Source organism: Bos grunniens, chromosome 12 (assembly GCF_055505025.1).
Source record: "Bos grunniens cultivar Pamir isolate PY7600 chromosome 12, Bosgru_T2T1.0, whole genome shotgun sequence".
Lineage (NCBI taxonomy): Eukaryota > Metazoa > Chordata > Mammalia > Artiodactyla > Bovidae > Bos > Bos grunniens.
Genome location: NC_141176.1, coordinates 35,720,391 through 35,741,394, shown reverse-complemented (window position 1 = coordinate 35,741,394; position 21,004 = coordinate 35,720,391). Strand labels below are relative to the sequence as shown.

The 21,004-nt window shown below is 40.2% G+C and overlaps 1 protein-coding gene and 1 long non-coding RNA gene across 4 annotated transcripts in view; one reads left to right on the top strand and one right to left on the bottom strand.

The window, feature by feature from the left end:
- Positions 1–1,401: 1,401 nt before the first annotated feature.
- MICU2 (mitochondrial calcium uptake 2) overlaps positions 1,402–21,004 on the bottom strand; it is a 53,765-nt gene continuing 34,162 nt past the window's right edge. For both annotated transcript variants that reach the window (XM_086329738.1, XM_086329739.1), the window contains 8 exons: positions 18,733–18,780; positions 17,543–17,625; positions 11,719–11,784; positions 10,248–10,345; positions 6,737–6,908; positions 4,079–4,187; positions 3,481–3,638; positions 1,402–2,012 (listed from right to left, as the gene is read on the bottom strand). In XM_086329738.1, coding sequence (XP_086185864.1) covers positions 1,911–2,012; positions 3,481–3,638; positions 4,079–4,187; positions 6,737–6,908; positions 10,248–10,345; positions 11,719–11,784; positions 17,543–17,625; positions 18,733–18,780 — 836 coding nt within the window. In that variant the 3' untranslated portion in view covers positions 1,402–1,910. The remainder of the gene's footprint in view (positions 2,013–3,480; positions 3,639–4,078; positions 4,188–6,736; positions 6,909–10,247; positions 10,346–11,718; positions 11,785–17,542; positions 17,626–18,732; positions 18,781–21,004) is intronic.
- Positions 1,982–20,603, top strand: LOC147361677 (uncharacterized). 2 transcript variants are annotated; one of them, XR_015138188.1, is made up of 2 exons: positions 1,982–2,169; positions 16,870–17,320. It is a non-coding gene; the product is annotated as an uncharacterized LOC147361677 (long non-coding RNA). The 2 variants fall into 2 exon arrangements; XR_015138189.1 differs by lacking the exon at positions 16,870–17,320 and adding an exon at positions 20,411–20,603 and having other exon boundaries at positions 1,984–2,169.

The following is a 21,004-nucleotide window of genomic DNA, read 5'->3' as shown; positions in this document are numbered from 1 at the left end:
AACACCATTTCTGCCAAGACTGAATGTCTAAATATATGTAAATCCGGACTTCATAAACAACATAAGCAAAGTACCTGTTCCCATTTCATCCTCTTGGAAAGAAAGCTCGCCCACAGGAGGACCAGTGCCTGGGAGAGGGTGTGGGACAGCACAAGCTTGGCCGAGGTTTGGTCCTGATGCTGCTGAGGACATAACCCACCCAACTACATGTTACCTGGAGATTCTGCAAATTAACTTCCTTCAACACTGGACACAACCACAGACTGCAAGTGAATGGTTACCATGGTAGCACCTGTGTTCATTTCCCTGCTGCTGCTGCTACTGCTAAGTCGCTTCAGTCGTGTCAGTCTCTGTGTGACCCCATACACGGCAGCCCACCAGGCACTGCCATCCTTGGGATTCTCCAGGCAAGAACACTGGAGTGGGTTGCCATTTCCTTCTCCAATGAATGAAAGTGAAAAGTGAAATTGAAGTCGCTCAGTCGTGTCCGACTCTTAGCAACCCCACGGACTGCAGCCTACCAGACTCCTCCGCCCATGGGATTTTCCAGGCAAGAGTACTGGAGTGGGGTGCCATTGCCTTCTCCATTTCCCTAGGAGCTGCTAAATGTTTAACTAAGGTATGTCCGCACAGAGCCTCCTACCTTGCTCCTTCAACAAGTCAGTCATTTTTGAAATGTTCTGTGATTTTCTGAGTATTCCTGTTGGTTTTTCTGTTAAAGATCATGCTTGGTGCGTGAGGAAGATAAAGTATTTTGGAAAAGTGAGAGTGCCATCTTGTGGAGCATCCGCGCTGCAGTGCTTTTAATTTAAAGAAGCTGGGGAGTTCTCCCTGCAGCTCATCTGGACCGATGACGTTCTGTAGGCAGGGGGATGGACTGGTGTCGGTCTGCTCCACCTTCTGAGGATGAGAGGTTTCCCTTACACACACAGCTGACCCCTCGTCTACCCTGGGTTGCCTTGTCTCCTGTCTCCTCTTCACGTCAAACCCTGACTTTGCTGTTTGCTGTGTACCTCCTCAGGGAAGAGCTGGGAAATTTCTTTAAAAATCCACATAACCATTACAATTCAGTGGGAAATACCTTTGGCTTAGGAGTATTTACATTTAAAAGTACTTACATTAAAAAAAAAAAAACATTGTTTTAAACAACACATATAAAACAAAATGCGGCTTCTCAGGTGGGGCGAGTGGTAAAGAACCCTCCTGCCAATGCAGGAGACCTAAGAGACACAGCCTTGATCCCTGGGTTGGGAAGATCCCCTGAAGAAGGAAATAGCAGCCCACCCCAGTATTCCTGCCTGGAGAATCCCATGGACAGAGGAGCCTGGTGGGCTACAGTCCATGGGGTCGCAAAGAGTCAGACATGACTTAGTGACTGACCAACCAATCAACAACATAAAATGCACCTCAGTAATTTTTTTTATGTTTATAAATACTTCATAGTTTCCAGGTGGAATACTGAAATTTACATATTACTTTGAAGACAACTAATTTACAGCTCATTTGAAATAAAATATACAAGAAGTCTGTGAGACATAAGGGACAGGTAGGAAACCTGAAATGCTGTCACTTAATCTACCTCCAGGAGCTTCGGGGCTCGCAGGTTGATCTGACCTCGAGTCAGGTTAGACACTGCATGACCAGGTTGTCCATCTTACCAAAGTCAAAGCCTTTAATCCTAGGCCTTCTGACAGATGCCAACATCTCTTTTCGTTAAAGAATACTTTTTTCTTTTTAGGAAGTTCTGCAATGAAAGTTTACTAAGAAATGACTGGATCAGAAAGCAATACAAGGCATCTTTATATTACAAACGAAATCAATGAAGACTTAGAAGGATAAACATCTAGCATTCTAAGAAATGCCCGATTCTGATTGCTCAGAGCAACAGAATTCCCACACTCTTTTTTCTATTAAAGATCTTTTCCTGCTTGTTTCCAGACTTCTTTCACTCCTTTAATGCTTTCTTTCTTCACACATTTCCAGTATTCTTGTATGCCAAGATGCTGTGGCACCTGTCAACCAAAATGAAAACTCGGGGTCAGTGTCTGCAACCTTCTGCCCTGTCGTCTCCATGTACTTGTGGTGCCTGTTCCCCAGCCACCTCCAGAAAGGCCTGGAAGTGATGACACAGAAAGTGCCTGCAGCACAGGTGAAAACCAAAGGGAAAAGGTGAGACATGAAGTGAGGCAAGGGTGGCCTCAGGGGAACCACAGAATGGAGTTTCCTCCCCAAGAAGGGAACAAAGACTGTGGTGACTTTCATATGTTGGTTTTACAATGAAATTATTTCATAATGTGTTCTTTTCACCATACTTTATAATGTTTCTGTTTTTTTGGTGAACTTCACTTAGCTACGTGGAATAAAAACGATAAACCTAGACTTTGACTTAACCTTGGCTAAAATTAAAAAAGAAAGAAACTGAGGTCACCATATACTTGATGAGAAGCCTTAGGAAGAAATAACTCACACAAGTACTTTGTGTTTACTATTTATCTCAGTTAAATGAGAAAGCAAAGGTTAGAAAATACTTGGCTCCTTGTGCCCACAGAGCGCAGCACTGCTGGAAACCCACCACTGGAAGCGGCAGGTGGTTTCAGATTATATTTATGGCCTTTTCTGCTCACTGACTTGAATCTCTTCTCTTCAGTATGTTTTTGAGAAATGGCAAAGAGGCCGCGGGGTATGTTACAAGTTAATTGGAAAGGCTGGTTTAATTTCTACAAGTATGATTATTAACTATGAGGTGCTGCCTGTAAATCACTAGTAGAAATAATATCTGTTCATTTTCTATAAATAATGTTTGTAGCAGGAAGATCAATATTCTCTTCTCAGTTGTAAACGAACAGCACTGTTGATGTGAGCTTACCACGGTCTCTCCTGTTCTCGAACTCCTGACTCCTCTGGACTAAATTCCTACTTACCCCCTGGACCCTTGTCTTCAGCTTGCCGATGTTTCAACTTGCTTTCATGAGTGTTTCTAACAGATTCAAATCTAAACAAAATTCTAAGTTTGATCTGTCCCTCAGTTATAGACTAATATGTGAATGTGAGTGAATCTTGTTAATAGTGAACATTTACTTCAAGTGTTTCAGTCACTACATTAAGTATCATAATAATTCTCTCCAGTAGATTGTATTGGTTCCTTGTTGTACAGATGAGGAATCTGAGGGTCAGAAAAATTATGTAGCTTTTCAAGATCTGGTAGTTAATACATGATAGGGCTAGAGCTTGGGTCTTGGTATCTAACTACAACATCCAAATTAAAATTTGGATTGTGGTTCCTGATTCAGATTTTTTTAAAAAAGAAAACAAAAATGGTGGTCCCATCTGTAGGAGATACTTTTGTTGTAATTACTGCTTACAATCTCTTTAAAAATGTTGAAAACTCCATTTAAGACTATACATTAAATCAAATTCTCGGTTTAGTTCCATTCATTTAACTACATATAAACATGCATTTAAAGACTCAAAATCTGTTACCCATAAACCTCGATGCATCCTGTTTTTTAACACCCCAAGAAACTCTTCATGACTCAGACACTCATCACCATCTAAATCGAAGATCTTGAAGACGGTGTCCAGAATATTGTTGGACAGCTCCTGTCCTGTTGCTACTTTGACTGCTCTCTTGAACTCCGCTGAAGGGAGAAAACATAAAAACTCATCAACCACATAAAATAGTCTAAGTTTAAATTTTTATTATTTGAGAAGTAAAAACAACTCTATTTATTTATCATTTGGGAAGTAAAACAACACAAATACTCATCATGAATGTGTTCAAATAATAAATCTGGCTGAGAAACATCAGCAGGCTATTTTAATCTAATCAGTGTTTTGAATATACATTTAAATATTTCCTTCTCCTTCTCAGGGAGAAAAATAAGAAAGCAAAAGCAAAATTAATTGTTAATAAATTGTTTGGCAAATGGTTGTAAATCTAGAATAACCACACTGAATTAACTGAAAGGCCAATCAATTGTTCTTCTGGTAAGTGGTCCCTGGACTGGTTATCAATCAGTTAAAGAACAGGGTGACAGTATTCATAGACAGTAAAAATTAAGTGACTCACATAACTTACCTAGTCTGACAGGACGATGAGCTAAACTAAACATCTGCATGGCAATAGCGAAGTCTTCCAAGTGGGTTGCAAAATGACAAAATGACTTGAACTCTTCCAAACTAATGTTCTAAAAGAACAACAAAGTGAGTTTTTATTACAACTTTGTAAACTTATTCAACAATGTTATGACAATAACTGTGAGTCCTCTTTTCTATCATGAAGTCTATGAATGTAGTCTATCAAAGTCTGGGATGGACCCAACTGAGCACAAATGTGTGGATTTTAGAGATTAGGAGGAACCCTCAGATTAAGTGCAGGGCCCTGGATGTGCCAGTGCAGACTGAACACTGCAAGGCTGGGGGCGTGTGTCACAGGCCCACTATCTCCCCTCAAAGGTCCTGAGTGAATTAAACCCTCTGCACATCTATGTTCATCGGGCACTTGTGGATTTCTCGTGTCCCTGCTGTCTCTGCTCCGGTGTCTGAAGGGCTGCCAGGTGACCTGATGCTGGGGGGCAATTCTCAGTGGGTCTTCTGAGCTTCTCACATCTCGTAGACAGAGGCCCAGCCACTATTCTACTCCAGGGTCTTTCCAGGATATCTGCACAGTGAACAGCCTGGAGCAGACACAGTTGTCTCCCTCAGAGCAGGGGCGACCGCACCTACTATCCTTCATGAAGGATTTGGGCTCCTCGGCTGTGGTGCAAACCCACCTCATGGGCCCTGGGGGACAGACGTGGTGCCTGGGCGGCCTTCAGACTAGACAATAACCTTTTCTGGCTCTGACCTGGCAGGTTTGGGTCTTCTGTTGGCACCCAGAAAGTGACACAGGCTAACTTGCAGAGACAAAATCTCCATTAGTAATTAACACACAGGTATCTGAGATCCCATTTTCTACATTAAATACGGTAGAATGTCAGACCCTTCCGGGGTCTTGATTTTTAAAGATCTCATCATATAAATTAAAGAAATTGGTCTATTACTTGTGATGCCACTAATTCCTCCATTTTGTTAATTTTTCCTTTTGATTTTGATAATTTGGGGGGAGTGAGGAAGGCAACAGATTTCTATATTTTATGCAGTAATTTAATCAATTTCAAAATAAGGCTTTTGGGTTTTACTTAGTACGTATACCCACTCTCAGATTGTTTCCAAGTTTTCTTCCATACTTACTCAGTTTTCTCTTTAACTTTAGTTCTTTGATCCACCTCAAGTTTATTTCTGAGTCATGAGGGAGGCAGAGGTCACCTTCATTTCTCCCTCAGATGCCCAGTGAATTACCCCAGTTCCATTTAATTCACAGTTTTTTTATGCAACCAATTTATAATCTGAGTTTACACATACTAAATTTCTGTATTTGTATCTATCTCTGATTTTATTTTCTGTTCAACTTATTTGTCAAATTCATTGTCAGTCACACTGTTTTAGTTCTGATGTTTGGTGCTGTATTTTAATATCTCAGCTTTCTTTTTAAAAAGACTTAATTTTTTTTTAGAGCAGTTTTGGGTTCACAGCAAAATTATAGGGAAGGTACAGAGGTTTCCCTGTCCCTTAGCCCCCTCAGCAGTGTCACACAGACTTGTGGCTTGTCTGGCTCCCTCCCAAGAATTCGAGACTGTTTTATGGATGTCAGTTGGTGGTCACGGTACCTGGTACACCCCTGAGCCCTGTGCACTCAGGACCACACAGCTCTGCCTCCCTTCAGTTAGCTAGGGCCTTCAGGCCATCAGTCGAGCAGTAGCTCAGTGTGACATCTCCAGGCCTAAACATTTGTTTGCTGGAACGTGGTTCACTCCTTTCTTTTCTGGATGGTTTCTGGCAGATGGTGGTGCTCCTTGGGGGCAGAGCCTTGGAGAGTCTGGTCCCCAAGCAAAGATGTGGGCAGTTCTACCCCCGGCCCACCACGGACGAGCAGCATGACTGAGAAGGTTGCTGTTCTGTGTCGGCCATGGGGTGTCCAGGGCTGATGTTTTGGTGCAGCAAACCAAGGCTGTGCAGACTGACATGACACTATACTTAGGGGTTATTCAAGGGACAACTGCCATGTTTGTAATACTAAGAGGTTCTGTTCAAAAGCAGGGGATGTCTCTACTGTTAGATGAGTTATTTCTTCTAACCAAGGTTTAAAGGTTTTTCTATATATTTCTTATTAAATATATTTCTATTGTTATGTATCTCTATTGTAATTATAAATGAAACCTTCATTGTATTTCATTATATTTTCCCTCATCACAGAGATAGCTTTAAAAAAATTATATAAAAACACATCCCCATGTCAAAAAAAATTTTTTTGGCACAATAAAGTTAAAAAAAAAAATCACTTGAGGGTCCCCTGATAATCCCGTAGCTAAGATTCCATGATCTAGGCCTGGGATTGATCCCTGGTCTGGGAACTAAGTTCCACATGCCGCAACTAAAGATTCCACATGTGGCAACTAAGACCTGGCACAGCCAAATAAATAAATAAAAATAAATATTAAAAAAAAATCACTTGAAATCTTACCACTGTTCATTAATCATTACTAGCAGTTTGGCAATCATCATTTCATGCATCATATAATTACATAACAGAGAGTTGCTCAGTCTTGATTAATTTGGAAGCTACTTTACTGAATTCTATCAATGTCTAACTTATCATTTCATCTTCATCAGAAGCATTATAAAAAGGCACACCAACCTCTCCGGCTGACAGCTTCTCTCTCACATTTTTCCAATAAACATCTTTATTTTCAGTGTTAGTGAAAAAAAGGAGCCACTCTGCAAAGTCTTCTTTTCTCATGAAACTCAAACCTTTTGAGAACTGAAGGAACTCCATTTCTTGGACTTCCGCCTGTAAGTTTTCCATAAACCTAAATGTTGGAATACGAGATGGACGTCAGGACTTGTGGCTTCACCTTAGTGCTGTAACTAAGCGTGTGCCCACTCAGGAGCATGGGCACCCTGAGCAGTATCCCACGAGTTTCAATATACTGCAGGTCTCCAACCATTTGTCCACCAGATCACACTTAGCAAACTGTCAGATTCAGTGTTGGAACCCAGGTTTGTCTAAATCACAGATACTTTTTCAAAATACAATACTGTTTCTTTAAATGAGAATACTAATATCTACACTAATACCATAATTAGGTACCACAACAGTGTCTCTTGGTATCACCTTTTTTGTCTTTCCTGGAGACACACAAGCTCTATGTCTTTATGAAATAGTATCCTTCATCTTCATGAAGATCTACAAAAAAGATCTTCACGACCCAAATAATCACGATGGTGTGATCACTGACCTAGAGCCAGACATCTTGGAATCTGAAGTCAAGTGGGCCTTAGAAAGCATCACTACGAACAAAGCTAGTGGAGGCGATGGAATTCCAGTTGAGCTATTCCAAATCCTGAAAGATGATGCGGTGAAAGTGCTGCACTCAATATGCCAGCACATTTGGAAAACTCAGCAGTGACCACAGGACTGGAAAAGGTCAGTTTTCATTCCAATCCCAAAGAAAGGCAATGCCAAAGAATGCGCAAACTACCGCACAGTTGCACTCATCTCACATGCTAGTAAAGTAATGCTCAAAATTCTCCAAGCCAGGCTTCAGCAATAAGTGAACCGTGAACTTCCTGATGTTCAAGCTGGTTTTAGAAAAGGCAGAGGAACCAGAGATCAAATTGCCAACATCCGCTGGATCATGGAAAAAGCAAGAGAGTTCCAGAAAAACATCTATTTCTGCTTTCTTGACTATGCCAAAGCCTTTGACTGTGTGGATCACAAGAAACTGTGGAAAATTCTGAAAAAGATGGGAATACCAGACCACCTGATCTGCCTCTTGAGAAATCTGTATGCAGGTCAGGAAGCCACAGTTAGAACTGGACATGGAACAACAGACTGGTTCCAAATAGGAAAAGGAGTACGTCAAGGCTGTATATTGTCACCCTGTTTATTTAACTTATATGCAGAGTACATCATGAGAAACGTTGGACTGGAAGAAACACAAGCTGGAATCAAGATTGCCGGGAGAAATATCAATAACCTCAGATATGCAGATGACACCACTCTTATGGCAGAAAGTGAAGAGGAACCAAAAAGCCTCTTGATGAAAGTGAAAGTGGAGAGTGAAAAAGTTGGCTTAAAGCTCAACATTCAGAAAACGAAGCTCATGGCATCCGGTCCCATCACTTCATGGGAAATAGATGGGGAAACAGTGCAAACAGTGTCAGACTTTATTTTTCTGGGCTCCAAAATCACTGACTGCAGTTGGTGACTGCAGCCATGAAATTAAAAGATGCTTACTCCTTGGAAGGAAAGTTATGACCAACCTAGATAGCATATTCAAAAGCACAGACATTACTTTGCCAACAAAGGTCTGTCTAGTCAAGGCTATGGTTTTTCCTGTGGTCATGTATGGATGTGAGAGTTGGACTGTAAAGAAGGCTGAGTGCCGAAGAATTGATGCTTTTGAACTGTGGTGTTGGAGAAGACTCTTGAGAGTCCCTTGGACTGCAAGGAGATCCAACCAGTCCATTCTGAAGGAGATCAGCCCTGGGATTTCTTTGGAAGGAATGATGCTAAAGCTGAAACTCCAGTACTTTGGCCACCTCATGCCAAGAGTTGATTCATTGGAAAAGACTCTGATGCTGGGAGGGATTGGGGGCAAGAGGAGAAGGGGACGACAGAGGATGAGATGGCTGGATGGCATCATTGACTCGATGGACGTGAGTCTGGGTGGGCTCCGGGAGTTGGTGATGGACAGGGAGGCCTGGCATGCTGTGATTCATGGGGTCGCAAAGAGTCGGACACGAGTAAGCGACTGATCTGATCTGATCTGATCCTTTATCAGATAGGCTGTAAGGAGGAGGCTGAGACAAAGGGCAGAAAAGGCAACATCTTTCTAAGGAAGATGTTCTATAGAAACATCACAGTCCTATAGAAACCAAACTAAAATCTCCACACTCACATGAAGAGCTTCTTGTGGAATTTCTAGGATTAATTTGGGCAGTTAAAAAATTATGTGTTTATAATATATTATACATGCATATATATAAAACATACAATATATGGGAGCTATTTTCTGTTACTTTACAACTTATGAAAAATTTTAAAGGCTTAAATTTTAAAGATTATTGAATTCTAACTCAGTACACCCATAATTTTAACTTTAGGGTACCCTACTCCATCTAACAGACAAGTTCCTGTAAAAGTGCATTTAAAGCATTCTCTGTTTACTGCATCTTTTTTAAAAACTGCATAATGGTATAACACATTTCACAGGGCCCACTACTTACAGAAACTCTAATTCAAAAAGTTTAAAGAAAATAAATAAATTTAAATTAAAACAAAATAAAAAAATAAAACCACATTTCCTGGTTCTCAAAAAAAAAAAAGAAAGTTTATTAAATACTTCAGATTTATTAAAAAAAAAAAAAAGTAAAAAATAATGTGATTTCTCTGTGGCTCAGGAATTTACATAGTACATACGTTTGTATTAGATATAATACACGTTTATATGTATTAGCTATGATTATTTTCATTTACTCCTCAATTTGAAGGAGTTTTGTTGGTTTCTTGTTTGCCTAGTCTAGCTTAATGATGCCATGTCATCTTTCGCTGTTATAAAACAGAAAAAAAGAGAAATAAAATATTTTTCTCCTGCAAAAAAAAAAAAGTTTAAAGAATTCTAAGTGAAATTATTCCCTTTAAACAATCACCAAGCCCAATGATTTTATCTCCTAACTGTGTCTTGTCTCTCACAGGATCCCTCCTTTGCTGTTACCCCTGTCCTGCCAGAGTAAGCCCATCTGACCAGCACCTTCCACAGCCCCCTTCAGGGCCTCCCTCATGGGTGTAACTCAAGCCCCAGGACACAGGGCCTCCGCCCTCACCTCCATCCTTCCCTTTTATTTCTACCAGACCCAGCCTCTCTGATTCCTGCACAAGGCACATGTTCTCACACCTCTGTGTCCTTCCTTGCTGTTCTCTGTCCCTTGGTCTCTCCCTGCACAAACCATTTCTATCTGGTTAACTGATGTATTTTGAACATAGTAACTTTAGTTTACACTTCATAGGTTCTGCTCTCAGAGATACTATAGAGACCCATACATAGTATCTGGTCTTATGGTATGCAGTTCTGGGACATAAATACATGTATTCAGTTGTTTCTTTACTTCTTAGCTATAAAATTCCCCTAAATATTTGCATTTACCTTCGAAATTCTTTATAATGAAGTTTTCTTTCTCCTCTTTTTCCAAAGAAACGTATCTGAAGTGTTGTGTTAATTTCAGGTTCTTGTACCGTTTGTTCCTATAAAAAAATGATAGAATAATTTGAAGTAAATTATAACCAAGAACAGAAATGGATCCTGGAGCCTGGACAATTTCTAGGACAATACCTACAAAAGATTTCTGTAACAACAACAAAGTGCATAAAATAGATGCAACCCTTCTGTCCATCACTCTACACCTGTGCTCAAGAGGAGGAGAACACCCATGGCTAAACACTGAGAGGACTCAGGAGATCTCTGCAGAGAACAAACTCTGGATCAGGCCAACAAGAGAGCTTACAGCAGAAGATTAGTTATTTCAAAACGTGCCCCCTGGGCACTTTCTAATGAAGCAGGACTGAGAGAATTAAAGCAGGGAAGTCTGGAACCTTTTGCAGGATGCTAGAAATCTGAAAAACACTAGCTTTTCCTAATTACAAGGTCCCCAGGTGAGGAGTCCATTCAAGACAGTGAGAAGCAGGTTCAGAGACTTCCTCCTTCACAATATCAATCAAACAAACAAACAAAATCAGAACAGCTAAAAAGATGATCAGCAGCAACTAAACAACAAAGGGGGTACACATGTAAACCAAATCATCTGAAAAAGAACAGCTAGAGAAAGACAGGCTGGATACAGGTGTTCCCCAATCCTGTCCCCACCGCCCAGAATCAGTGGCAGGCAGGTGACTATTGTGTGGGAGTGGGAGAACTCATGAGAACCTGGGCTGCAGAGGGGCAGGCAGCTGGCATGGGGGCTGGGGCAGAGGATGGGCCAGCTCCCGCGACTTCACATATTCGGGCACCATTCAGCTGAGGGATAGTCGGGACCCAGAGAGAAAAATGTGCTTGGAGGGTGGACGGGGCTGTGGTCCAGGGCCTTAAATGGGAACCCAGGAGAGCAAGTGCACTGTGTCCTCTAGCGAGCGCTGCAGGACAGGGGTCACAACCCTACACCTGCAGCTCAGAGCCAGAAAGGTAACTGGGTTCAGACAGGGTGGGCACAAGGACAAGTTCACCAATGCTCCGCCAGGCAGAGAGTCAGTCAGCCAGGCAAGCGCTGGGCCTGTCTTCCAGCCCAGGGTGCGCTGTCCCCATGGCAGAGACCACACGATGCAGGCCGCTAGGTGCCCTTGGCTCCCAGGGTTGGCCCAGGGGAAGTGGCAGCAGGTGCTGAGAAGAGCCTGAAGCGGGGACATAGACCAGGGTCACTGGAGGAGGGTTCTGCCCTGTACACATAGTCTGGGTGAATCTTCTGAGCTCTGGATCATGTGAATATGGCAAATCTATTTAAAATAGAAAAATTAAGTTACTGGTAATTTTCACAACTATCTGGGAATACTTATTTGAAAAAATGGGATGGAGAAGCTACTCTTAACAACATCTGCTTGGAAATACTCAATTTATTTGCAAATACCTGGCATTCCGTTTCATCGGTTATTGCTGTCTTCAAGTCATCCTGTTTACTTATGATCTTCTGCAGCTAGGAAGAGGGCAAACAAGAATTCAGGTGCAGGTCTACTGGATTTTTAAAAGCAACCTAAAAGACAAATGCTAAGTTTCTATTATAAAATGTATACTAGTTATTTGTTAAATAATAAATTATTTTTGCCTTATGACTAATAGTTTTTTCCCCTTAGATCACACAAGAATCAAAAATGAAAATGGATATGCAAGTATTATTACATTTATTCCAATTTGGGTCATCTTTTCTCCTAAGAAAGCTGGCTCACTTAATACAGTCTAAAAGCGTCACATTAAGGTATAAAAACATCATGATTATCCTCATCTCCATGAGAATTTTTATTCTCTTCTCTTCCTATCTCCTCTATCTTTTCTCTACCTCCTCTCTTCTTTTTCTATCTCTGATGCCTCATGGACACATTTTAAGTACCCAGCTATTCATATCCTATAAATGTTCTTCCCTTGTCTCTTAATGCATTTATAAAGCATTAAAACAATTTAAAGGCCTACATCTTTCTACTAATTATGAAACTATCAATAGTACCTTCATACCGAATACATTTTAAAAAAACCTACCTACCTTTCAGAATCATTTGTACCAATCCTCACATGGAAAGCAAATTTAAAAAAAAAAAATTTTTTTTTTTTAAATTAAATGTAGACAAAATCTCATACTATGGATCCAAATCCATTAGGAGACAAACCTTTGCCCATTTTTTCCTAGGCTATTTCTTTGTTAGTATTGAAAAATACTGCCACTAAATTGCAAATTATTTCAAATGCAGCTGCTTCTATGAGATTTGTTTTAGGCATATGGTGTATCTCTAGTTCTCTAAAGCCCTCAAACTTTTCAACATTCTCCCCTTATTTATTATTATTCTCCCCTTTATTCCCCCCCAACCCCACTTATTTCAGGGAATAAAGCTGAAAAACTTTTGTTTTATCCTTTATTTTTAAATTGACAACTAACATACTGCCAAGTTCAATACCCAAACATTTCTTGCTTTGTTTCCCACACCTCCTAAGGTTTTTATTATGGCTTTCCTGATAGCTCAGTTGGTAAAGAATCCATCTACAAGGCAGGAGACCCCAGTTCGATTTCTGGGTTGGGAAGATCCCTTGGAGAAGGGATAGGCTACCCATTCCAGTATTCTTGGGCTTCCTTTGTGGCTCAGCTGGTAAAGAATTCTGCAATGTGGGAGACCTGGGTTCGATCCCTGAGTTGGGAACATCCCCTGGAGAAGGGAAAGGCTACCCACTCCAGTATTCTGGCCTGGAGAATCCCATGGACTGTATAGTCTATGGGGTCACAAAGAGTCAGACACAACAGAACAACTTTCACTTTTTCATGGAGAATTTCAGACACAGCAGAGACTCCTGTAACAACCCAACATACATGCATTACGCAGCCTCCACAGTTAGCTGCATCCAGCCATTCCTGGTGCAGCTGCACTTCTCCTACACACTCCCTGCCCCACCTACCCCTTACCCTATCCATCCTGAAGATACTCTCTTATGAGCTTTCCCAGAAGCTTCTGGTTTCAGTTTACATGTGTATCTCAAATATATTTTTGTGTATGGTGTGAGGGAGGGGTTGTGGCTAATGTTTTCCACGTATATATCCTATCCATTTGTTCTTCTGTCATCTGTTGAAAAGACTTTGCTTTTCCCATTAACTGATCTGGTGTCTTTACTGAAAATCAAGTGATCATATAAGTGTGGACTCTACGCTCCACTGTCAACCTGTCCATCCTTTGGGCAATGTCATAGTGTCGGTGTCACTGTAGCTCTGAAGTATCTTAAAGTCAAGCGGAGAGAGTCATTGGATTTGTTCTTGATGTGGGTCATGACCGCAGAGGACTAGGTACTGCTCAAACGACTGTTCTAAGTGCTGGAACACAGTGGTCATGGACAGAGAGTGTCCCTGCTCTCACTGAGCTTAAGTTCTAATGGGCCAGAGGTAACCAACAAGCGAACGAACAAATAGGAGAATTTCAGACAGTGTCAAGTGCTGTGACCAGAAAAATGAAGTAGGGTAACAGGACTCGGAGATACTGGGCAGGGGCTTCTATTAAGACTGGCTTCTTCTGGAGAGTGCTCTGTGAGGACAGGGCATCTGGGTGGAGCTCTGAGTAACTAGCTATGAAAGGAGTAGGGCAAGGCCCTCTAGGCAGAGGAAGAACTGTTTCTGGTAGAAACAGAGGTGCTTTGTTAGACCAAAAAAGAGTACGTTTTTTTAACATTAGTGGTGAAAAAAGCCAGGAGGACACATTCAAACATACATTTTGAATGTCTAAGAAAATACAGCCAAAATGACCAACTTCATACTGATCCATATTTTCAATTTCAGGCTGAAAATAAAGAAAAGTGTAACACATAGGTCAATTTAACTGATTTTTGCTTTCAGGATGGATCATGAGAATTTAAATTCTGGAGTAAGAACACTATTCCAGAATTAAGAAGAGTGAATTCTACTGAAGGTCTTTGCATTTAATAATATCTCGAGCAGGAATATGTAGCATTCTAAAATGATAACCTCACTGCATTAAAAGCACAGCCCTTCCCACCAGTGTGGGAGAAATGTGAAGTCAGAGGACCACCTAAGGAGAAATTCACACTAGTAAACAGACTTGTCATCAACCTATTGTTTAAAGAAATTGCACTAAAATCCTGGCACTCATCCCAATAAGCAGATGCACCATCTATCAAGGCAAAAGACTAATAAATTGCTTTACTATTACCGGCTTTGATCATTGGTGGTGGTGTTTGTTACTATCTGACAGAGTGGATACTGGCTATACTGGCTTATACACAAAGTGGCTATTTTACTTACTCTTGGGATGAAGATGTGAACAATATACCAACCAACACAGCCAAGAGATCAGGATGGTAATAAGAAAGGGGTGTACCACATCACACAGAAGTCATAAACTAAGAATTTTATATTTGGGGATATTTTCACAAGACTTCATAGAAATCTATCACTTTCCATCTGCTGTTCCAAGTCAATCTGTTATATTGATCTTTAGGGTATTAAAGTAATTTTCATTACTTTTCTAGCACTTATGGTGGGAAGAGCAACAAGTAAAATTCACTGGAGAAACATTCAGATAAGTTGGAAGAAGGAACAAACACACAAAATCCTGCCTTTTAAACTCTACTTTTTTGACCTGGAAAGAGTTGTTGGTTCTTTCAATAAAATTTCAAGCAGAAGATGCTATATACTTAGGCTTCCTAATACAATCATCATGGAAATGAAATAATTATTCAAATAATTAATGTAAGCATAGTTTTTTTCTCCTCTACACTGTTTAAGTCAACAAACTATCATGCTCCATGGGTTATCAAGTTTAGTGTTTTATTCCTGGGATCAGCACAAAGAACCTTTTACGGGCTTAGAAGGTTGAGCTTTATAAACTGAAAAAAAAAAAAAAAAATCAGTGATGTATTCTAACATAATTCTTTTTCTTGTTTTCTTAATTCATGGAAATGCTAAGAATTTCCCAAACATCTAAGAAAAAAATGTAGTGTTCAGAAAGTGGTTCTGTAAATTTAGAGTGTTCAACTATTATGTTAAAAAAAAAAAGTACTTGAAAAGCTTTCAAGGTGAGTGTGCTCAAGATGAGATATGGTGATACAAGCAACTGGATGCTTCAAACAGGTGCAGACGGGATCCCTCAGGAAATCCCTGTAACAAGAGCCATCCACAGGCTTTGCAAATTTACTAAAATAATTGATTTTATGTATAAGAAACTCTCAAAGATTAGAAACAAAGGATATAGCCAGAAAGCTCTTAAGCAGGAAATGCACTGATAAATCAGTTGGGATCCTGTAAAAATTAGGTTTACAAACATTTAACGTCTTTAGAAACCATGTGGGAGAGGGTGTACAGTAGGTGAATAAAGTGAACGCCATGAACGTGTGAGTGGGCAGGGAGTGAAGCCGAGGTGAACAGCTCCGTGTTTCAGTCGCACGTGCAGCCAGTGTCAGTAGCTGCTCAGTTACTTTAAAAAGTCTATTAACCTGGGGAATCATTTGAAAAAATAAAGATACCAACATAACAGATACTTAAGTAAGTAACATCCATTTTAGAACCAAAGATAAGTAGGTAAGTAAAAAATTGTTGTTACATCCCACCAAAATAAAGAAAAATAAAACCTTAAGCCTTCATGAAGAATATAAGGGAAAATGAAAAAACCACAATAGGTATAAATTGGTGCAAATTTTACTTATCTACATCCATTTTGGAACCTTTTCTTCCAGTGATTGAAATTGTTATTATTCTTGTATATAAAAGATAATTTATCATCTGCAGTTTTTAGTTTCATTTTCATTAAAGTGCAGCAAAAATACAAAGAAAAACAGGTGAAATTAATATCTCAGAATTATGACTTTACCATGTATTCCATATAAAAATCAAGGTACTTTACATTCCTTTCTTTTTTCTTCAAAATCCAGTGTGTATTTTACACAAGATATTCAGGTAATATATGCATAGGAAAGACAGGCACACCTTGTTTTAGTGTGCTTTGTTGATTTTGTGTTTCTTTACAAATTGAAGATTTGTGGCAACATTGTCGGATGTTAGCATTTATTAGCAATAAAATGTTTAAATTAAGGCATGTGCATTTTTTTTTGAGATATAATGCTATTCCACACTTAATAGACCACAGTATAATTTCCACCTTCCCTAAAAAACTGAAACATTTGTGTGACTTGCTTTATTTTACTGAGATGGTCTGGCCCACAATACAATTTCTCCAAAACCCACAATTTCTCCAGGGTGTACCTGTACGTGATCTGCATTTAGGTTTCATATAAAAGCAAATAAAAAGTAAATAAAGGTAAAAATTAAAAAGTAGATTCACATACTCAAGCTGTTTCAAACATACTTGAGAATCTGCCAATACCTGAAGTGAATGTCAGTTTTTCAATGTAAGTTTTAGATGAACTAAAACTTAGAAACTCAGGTTTCTTAGTCACAGTTATTATTTCAAGGGTTTAACAGTCCCACGTGCTACTGGCTACTTAATTGAATGTAAGTTAAGTACAGACTCCCACTTTTATATATAATTTCAATAAGCTTTGTTCTCTCTCTTCCCAGTACACTGGAGACTGGAAGAAAAGCACAGATGAAAGAGCTGAGGTGTTTTCTCCATAAAGTGCTCCTCTAGATGAAGAACACCGAGCTCTGCCTAGCATTCTCCCTACTGTTTACATGCACTGACGCACTTCTGAACGTTACTGCCAACTTCCTTGGAGTGGAGTGAGATTTACTGCTGCCATGTTACAGAGTTATGTATTGAGAAACATAATTTAAGCATATTTTCAGCTTTTCAATTATGAGCCTGCACAGATCCCTAGAAAATTCGCACCAATTTATACCTATTGTGGCTTTTTCATTTTCCCTCATATTCTTCATGAAGGTTTAAGGTTTTATTTTTCTTATTCTGTTTTTTGGTGGGATGTAACAACAATTTTTTACTTATCTATGAAGCCCTTTCTGTTGTATTATCATTTGCTGAAATCATAAAAATAAAATGCTACAAAATGCAGGCGCTTCAGCTCATTTCCCCTTCCAGAATCCTACTCCTGTTCTGTAACTGTTTCCTCAAGGCTGTATTATAGCAATTTTAGTATTTTTGAATGTATATAGAAGTTTTTGACACTTCATATATTGGCAGTGGATATAATTTTCATCTTAATAGAAATGTAGAATTACCACACAAGCCTTCAGGTGTTTTATGATAAACCAAAAATAACTAGAACCTACTTACCTTAAAAAATTCCTTTTTCTCAACCATCTCGTCACCATCTGCATCCAGCATTTTAAATGCAACATGAAACCCAGAATGGGGTTCTGAAAATGAAAAATGAATCATCACATAAACGCTGGTGTATGTGCTGCTAAAGTGAGCATGTCATTACATACATGTTGGTGGAATCCAAGTATCTGAAGATCTACAGGTCCTCTAACTTGAAATAAGCCACCAGAAACAACACAAGTAAGCACCTAAAGTAAACAACAATCCCTTCTCAGGATGGATGACAATTCTCAAAGGCTGGTACGTGTCCATGGTGTGCTATTCTGCTGTTAAGTGTTCTGCCCTTCAAAAGCAAAATCCAATTGAGAACTTCATTTATTTCTTCAGCTCTGCTAGAGGCTTTCCTATGTTCTTATATACCTGGGCTATTTTCACACTGATTGACATTTGTGCCATGTGCTCAGTATTGTTTGACTGTTTGCAACCCTGTGGACTGTAGCCCGCCAGGCTCCTCTGTCCATGGGATTCTAAAGGCAAGTGCACCGGAGTGGGTTGCCATTTCCTCCTCCAGGGGATCTTCCTAAGCCAGGATCGAACCCACATCTTGATTACTACTCTTTATTTCCCTTTCTCAGAGGAGGGTTTTGCAAGAACTATTTTGAAGTAACTTTAGACTCACAGAAATACTGCAAAACTGGTCCAGGGAGCTCTCAGGGGCCCTTCACCCAGCTTCCTCTAAAGTTAGCATCTTATGTAACCACAGGATATTCATGAAAACTAAGAAATTCACACTGGTGTAGCATTTTTAAACTAAACTACAGACTTTATTTGGACTTCATGTTTTTTCTATTCTAGGATCAAACCCAAGAAAGCCTGTTGCATTTAGCTGCTATGTCCCCTTATCTCCTCTGAGCTCAGAAAGTTTCTTAATCTTTCCTTGATTTTCATGACCTTGGCAGTTACAGGAGAGTTACTGGTCAGCGATTCTGCAGAATGTCAGAGGAGGCATGTTCCATATTCCTACAAGAAGGCTGCATCTGACTCTGAGACAGCAGTGGGTGGTAACCTCACAGCAGTGCCGCCTTGCAGGCACAGCAACTGCAGCACCAGCGACATCCTTAACAATAGAAAGGTGAATCCAAACCTCCCACACAGGGAGAGAGGATTCACATGATCGATAAGCAAAACTGTGGGGCACTTACTGGTGAGAATCGTGAGCAGGAAGAGATACTCAGTGTAGGAGATCAGCCCTGAAAGGGAGAAAACACCAACATCAGATAATCAGCTTTAGACGGTTTAGAAGTAACCAAACACATGCCTCTTGGAGCCTCCACCTGATCAAAACACACACATTTTTACTTTAAACTACCTCTCTTTCCTACAGTGGAAAGTTTTCTTGAGGGTTAAATATAGTGAAGTGAAATCGCTTAGTCATGTCCAACTCTACAACCCCGTGGACTGTAGCCCACAAGGCTCTTCCCTCCATGGGATTCTCCAGGCAAGAATACTGGAGTGGGTTGCCATTTCCTTCTCCAGGGGATCTTCCCAACCCAGGGATCGAACCCAGGTCTCCCTCATTGCGGGCAGATGCTTTAACCTCTGAGCCACCGAGGTTTATTAGGTCACTGTTACTAGGAAGGAGGGGAATGGTCGCTGGCCAACAGGTAAATGTGTCCACTGGAGGTTTCGTCTGCATGTCACTTTGTGTAATTTCTACTTTTACTATTAACAGCATTTCAAGGGAAGCAAATTCACAAATTTAGGAGAATGCCAGATTTCAATACACCAGAAGTCAAACTATTTTTTAAAGTGAAGAAACTCATCTCTATAGCCATAACTTCATTTTCATCTATAGGTTCTCCCTCACCATTTTTCCCCTTCAGTTTCAGCTTAACTGTTAAAGAAGCCTGGTCCTTTGTCGTGTAAAGTTTAAGTGTCTAGAAGACTGTGAACTGCAACTTTTTGGTGTCATTTCACATGTTCCTCTAACGTCTGTATTCTCGACAAACTGGTATTCAGATCCAGAGCTGAGCTGAGATTCAAGTTTGGCAGAAATTCTTTGGCAGAATTCTATACAGTGCTGTGAACTTTCACCAGGATGCCAGAAGGCAAATGTTTACAGGAAATACTAAAAGCCACCAAGAGACGCAGACAGTAAGAGTTATACAGGGTTTAAACAAAAGGTGAAGTCATTTCCAGAGTTGAGATGATGGGAGAGTCACAGAGGAAGTAGTTCTAATGGTGGCCTTTGAGACGGGTAGACCTGCATGCCAGGATGGGGGAAGCGGAGGCGTGTGCACAGGGGAGATGCAGCTGAAGTGAGCCGGGAGAAGCGAGGGCTTGTCTGCAAGCGTGTGCCTGCCGAAGAGTCCCCAGGAGGTGCAGCGGCGGCCTGGTGGCTTGGAGATGAGGAAGGGAGTGGGGAGAGGGTGACAGTCCGGCACATCCTGCTGTGAAGGGGGACTGTCCCCGAGGGCTCCAGAAAGCACAGCTGACGCGGGGCTAGAGCCGTGCAGAGCAAGGTGGCTGAGGGTCTGACCACTCAGGTGGTCCACCACTTCAGCTCATAGTCAACTTCAGGTATGTATTTTAAATGCTCTTAATGACTTACAGGTTTTTACATCACCAACTTTTCTGACGTTTTTATTCTGAAGCAGGTGTACTTCCCTTTAATAAAAAAGCCCACAGTAAGTCTCCAGGTATTTTTTCCTAAAAACATTCAGTGTTTACATGAATGGAGAATAAATTAAGTGTGTTTTGTCATATCTCATACCTGAGAGAAATGCTCTAATCTTAGTTGAAGGATCAAAGTATTCCATCCCTTGGCAGCCTCAAAAAAAGTGAACAGTTTTTTTTTTTTTTTTTTTTTGATTTTCAAAGGAATACAGCAATGTGAAAAAAAGACCAGACTGATGGAGTGAGCTGGGCTTGGTGCCAAAGGGGAACCTCAGCTTTCTTTTCTTGAGACACAGGTATGTGTCCTGTGTTTGTTGGGGAGGGGGCTTTTTGAAAAAGAAACTTCCAGAGTCTTTCTTTGAAATACTGACTTAAATAAAATGCTTGAATAAACACAGTTGAGACAGTGTAAAAATAGCAGCCTACACTCTCAAGACAGATTATAGACAACACAGCTCTCCAACAGCATTCTAGGCAGCTGCCTCTGAAAATGCTTTTAAGGAAAACTGACACTTCTGAATATTTATAGGAGAAACAGTTTAATATATGTTTGTTATACTGAATGGTAAAATAAATGCTGTTAAATGGCAATGTTTCAAAACTGCATGTCAAATAGAAATTTTAAATAATTTACATTAAAAAATTTATTAAAGAATCTTTAAGGGCAACTAGTCTCAAAAGGTGATTAAGTTCTATTAGTTACCATGCCTTTCTACAAACATTTTAAATGTGGAATCATTGAAAAATATGACCTGCTACTGAAAGCAATTTTGAGAACTCTGTTCCCCGAAGAGAAAT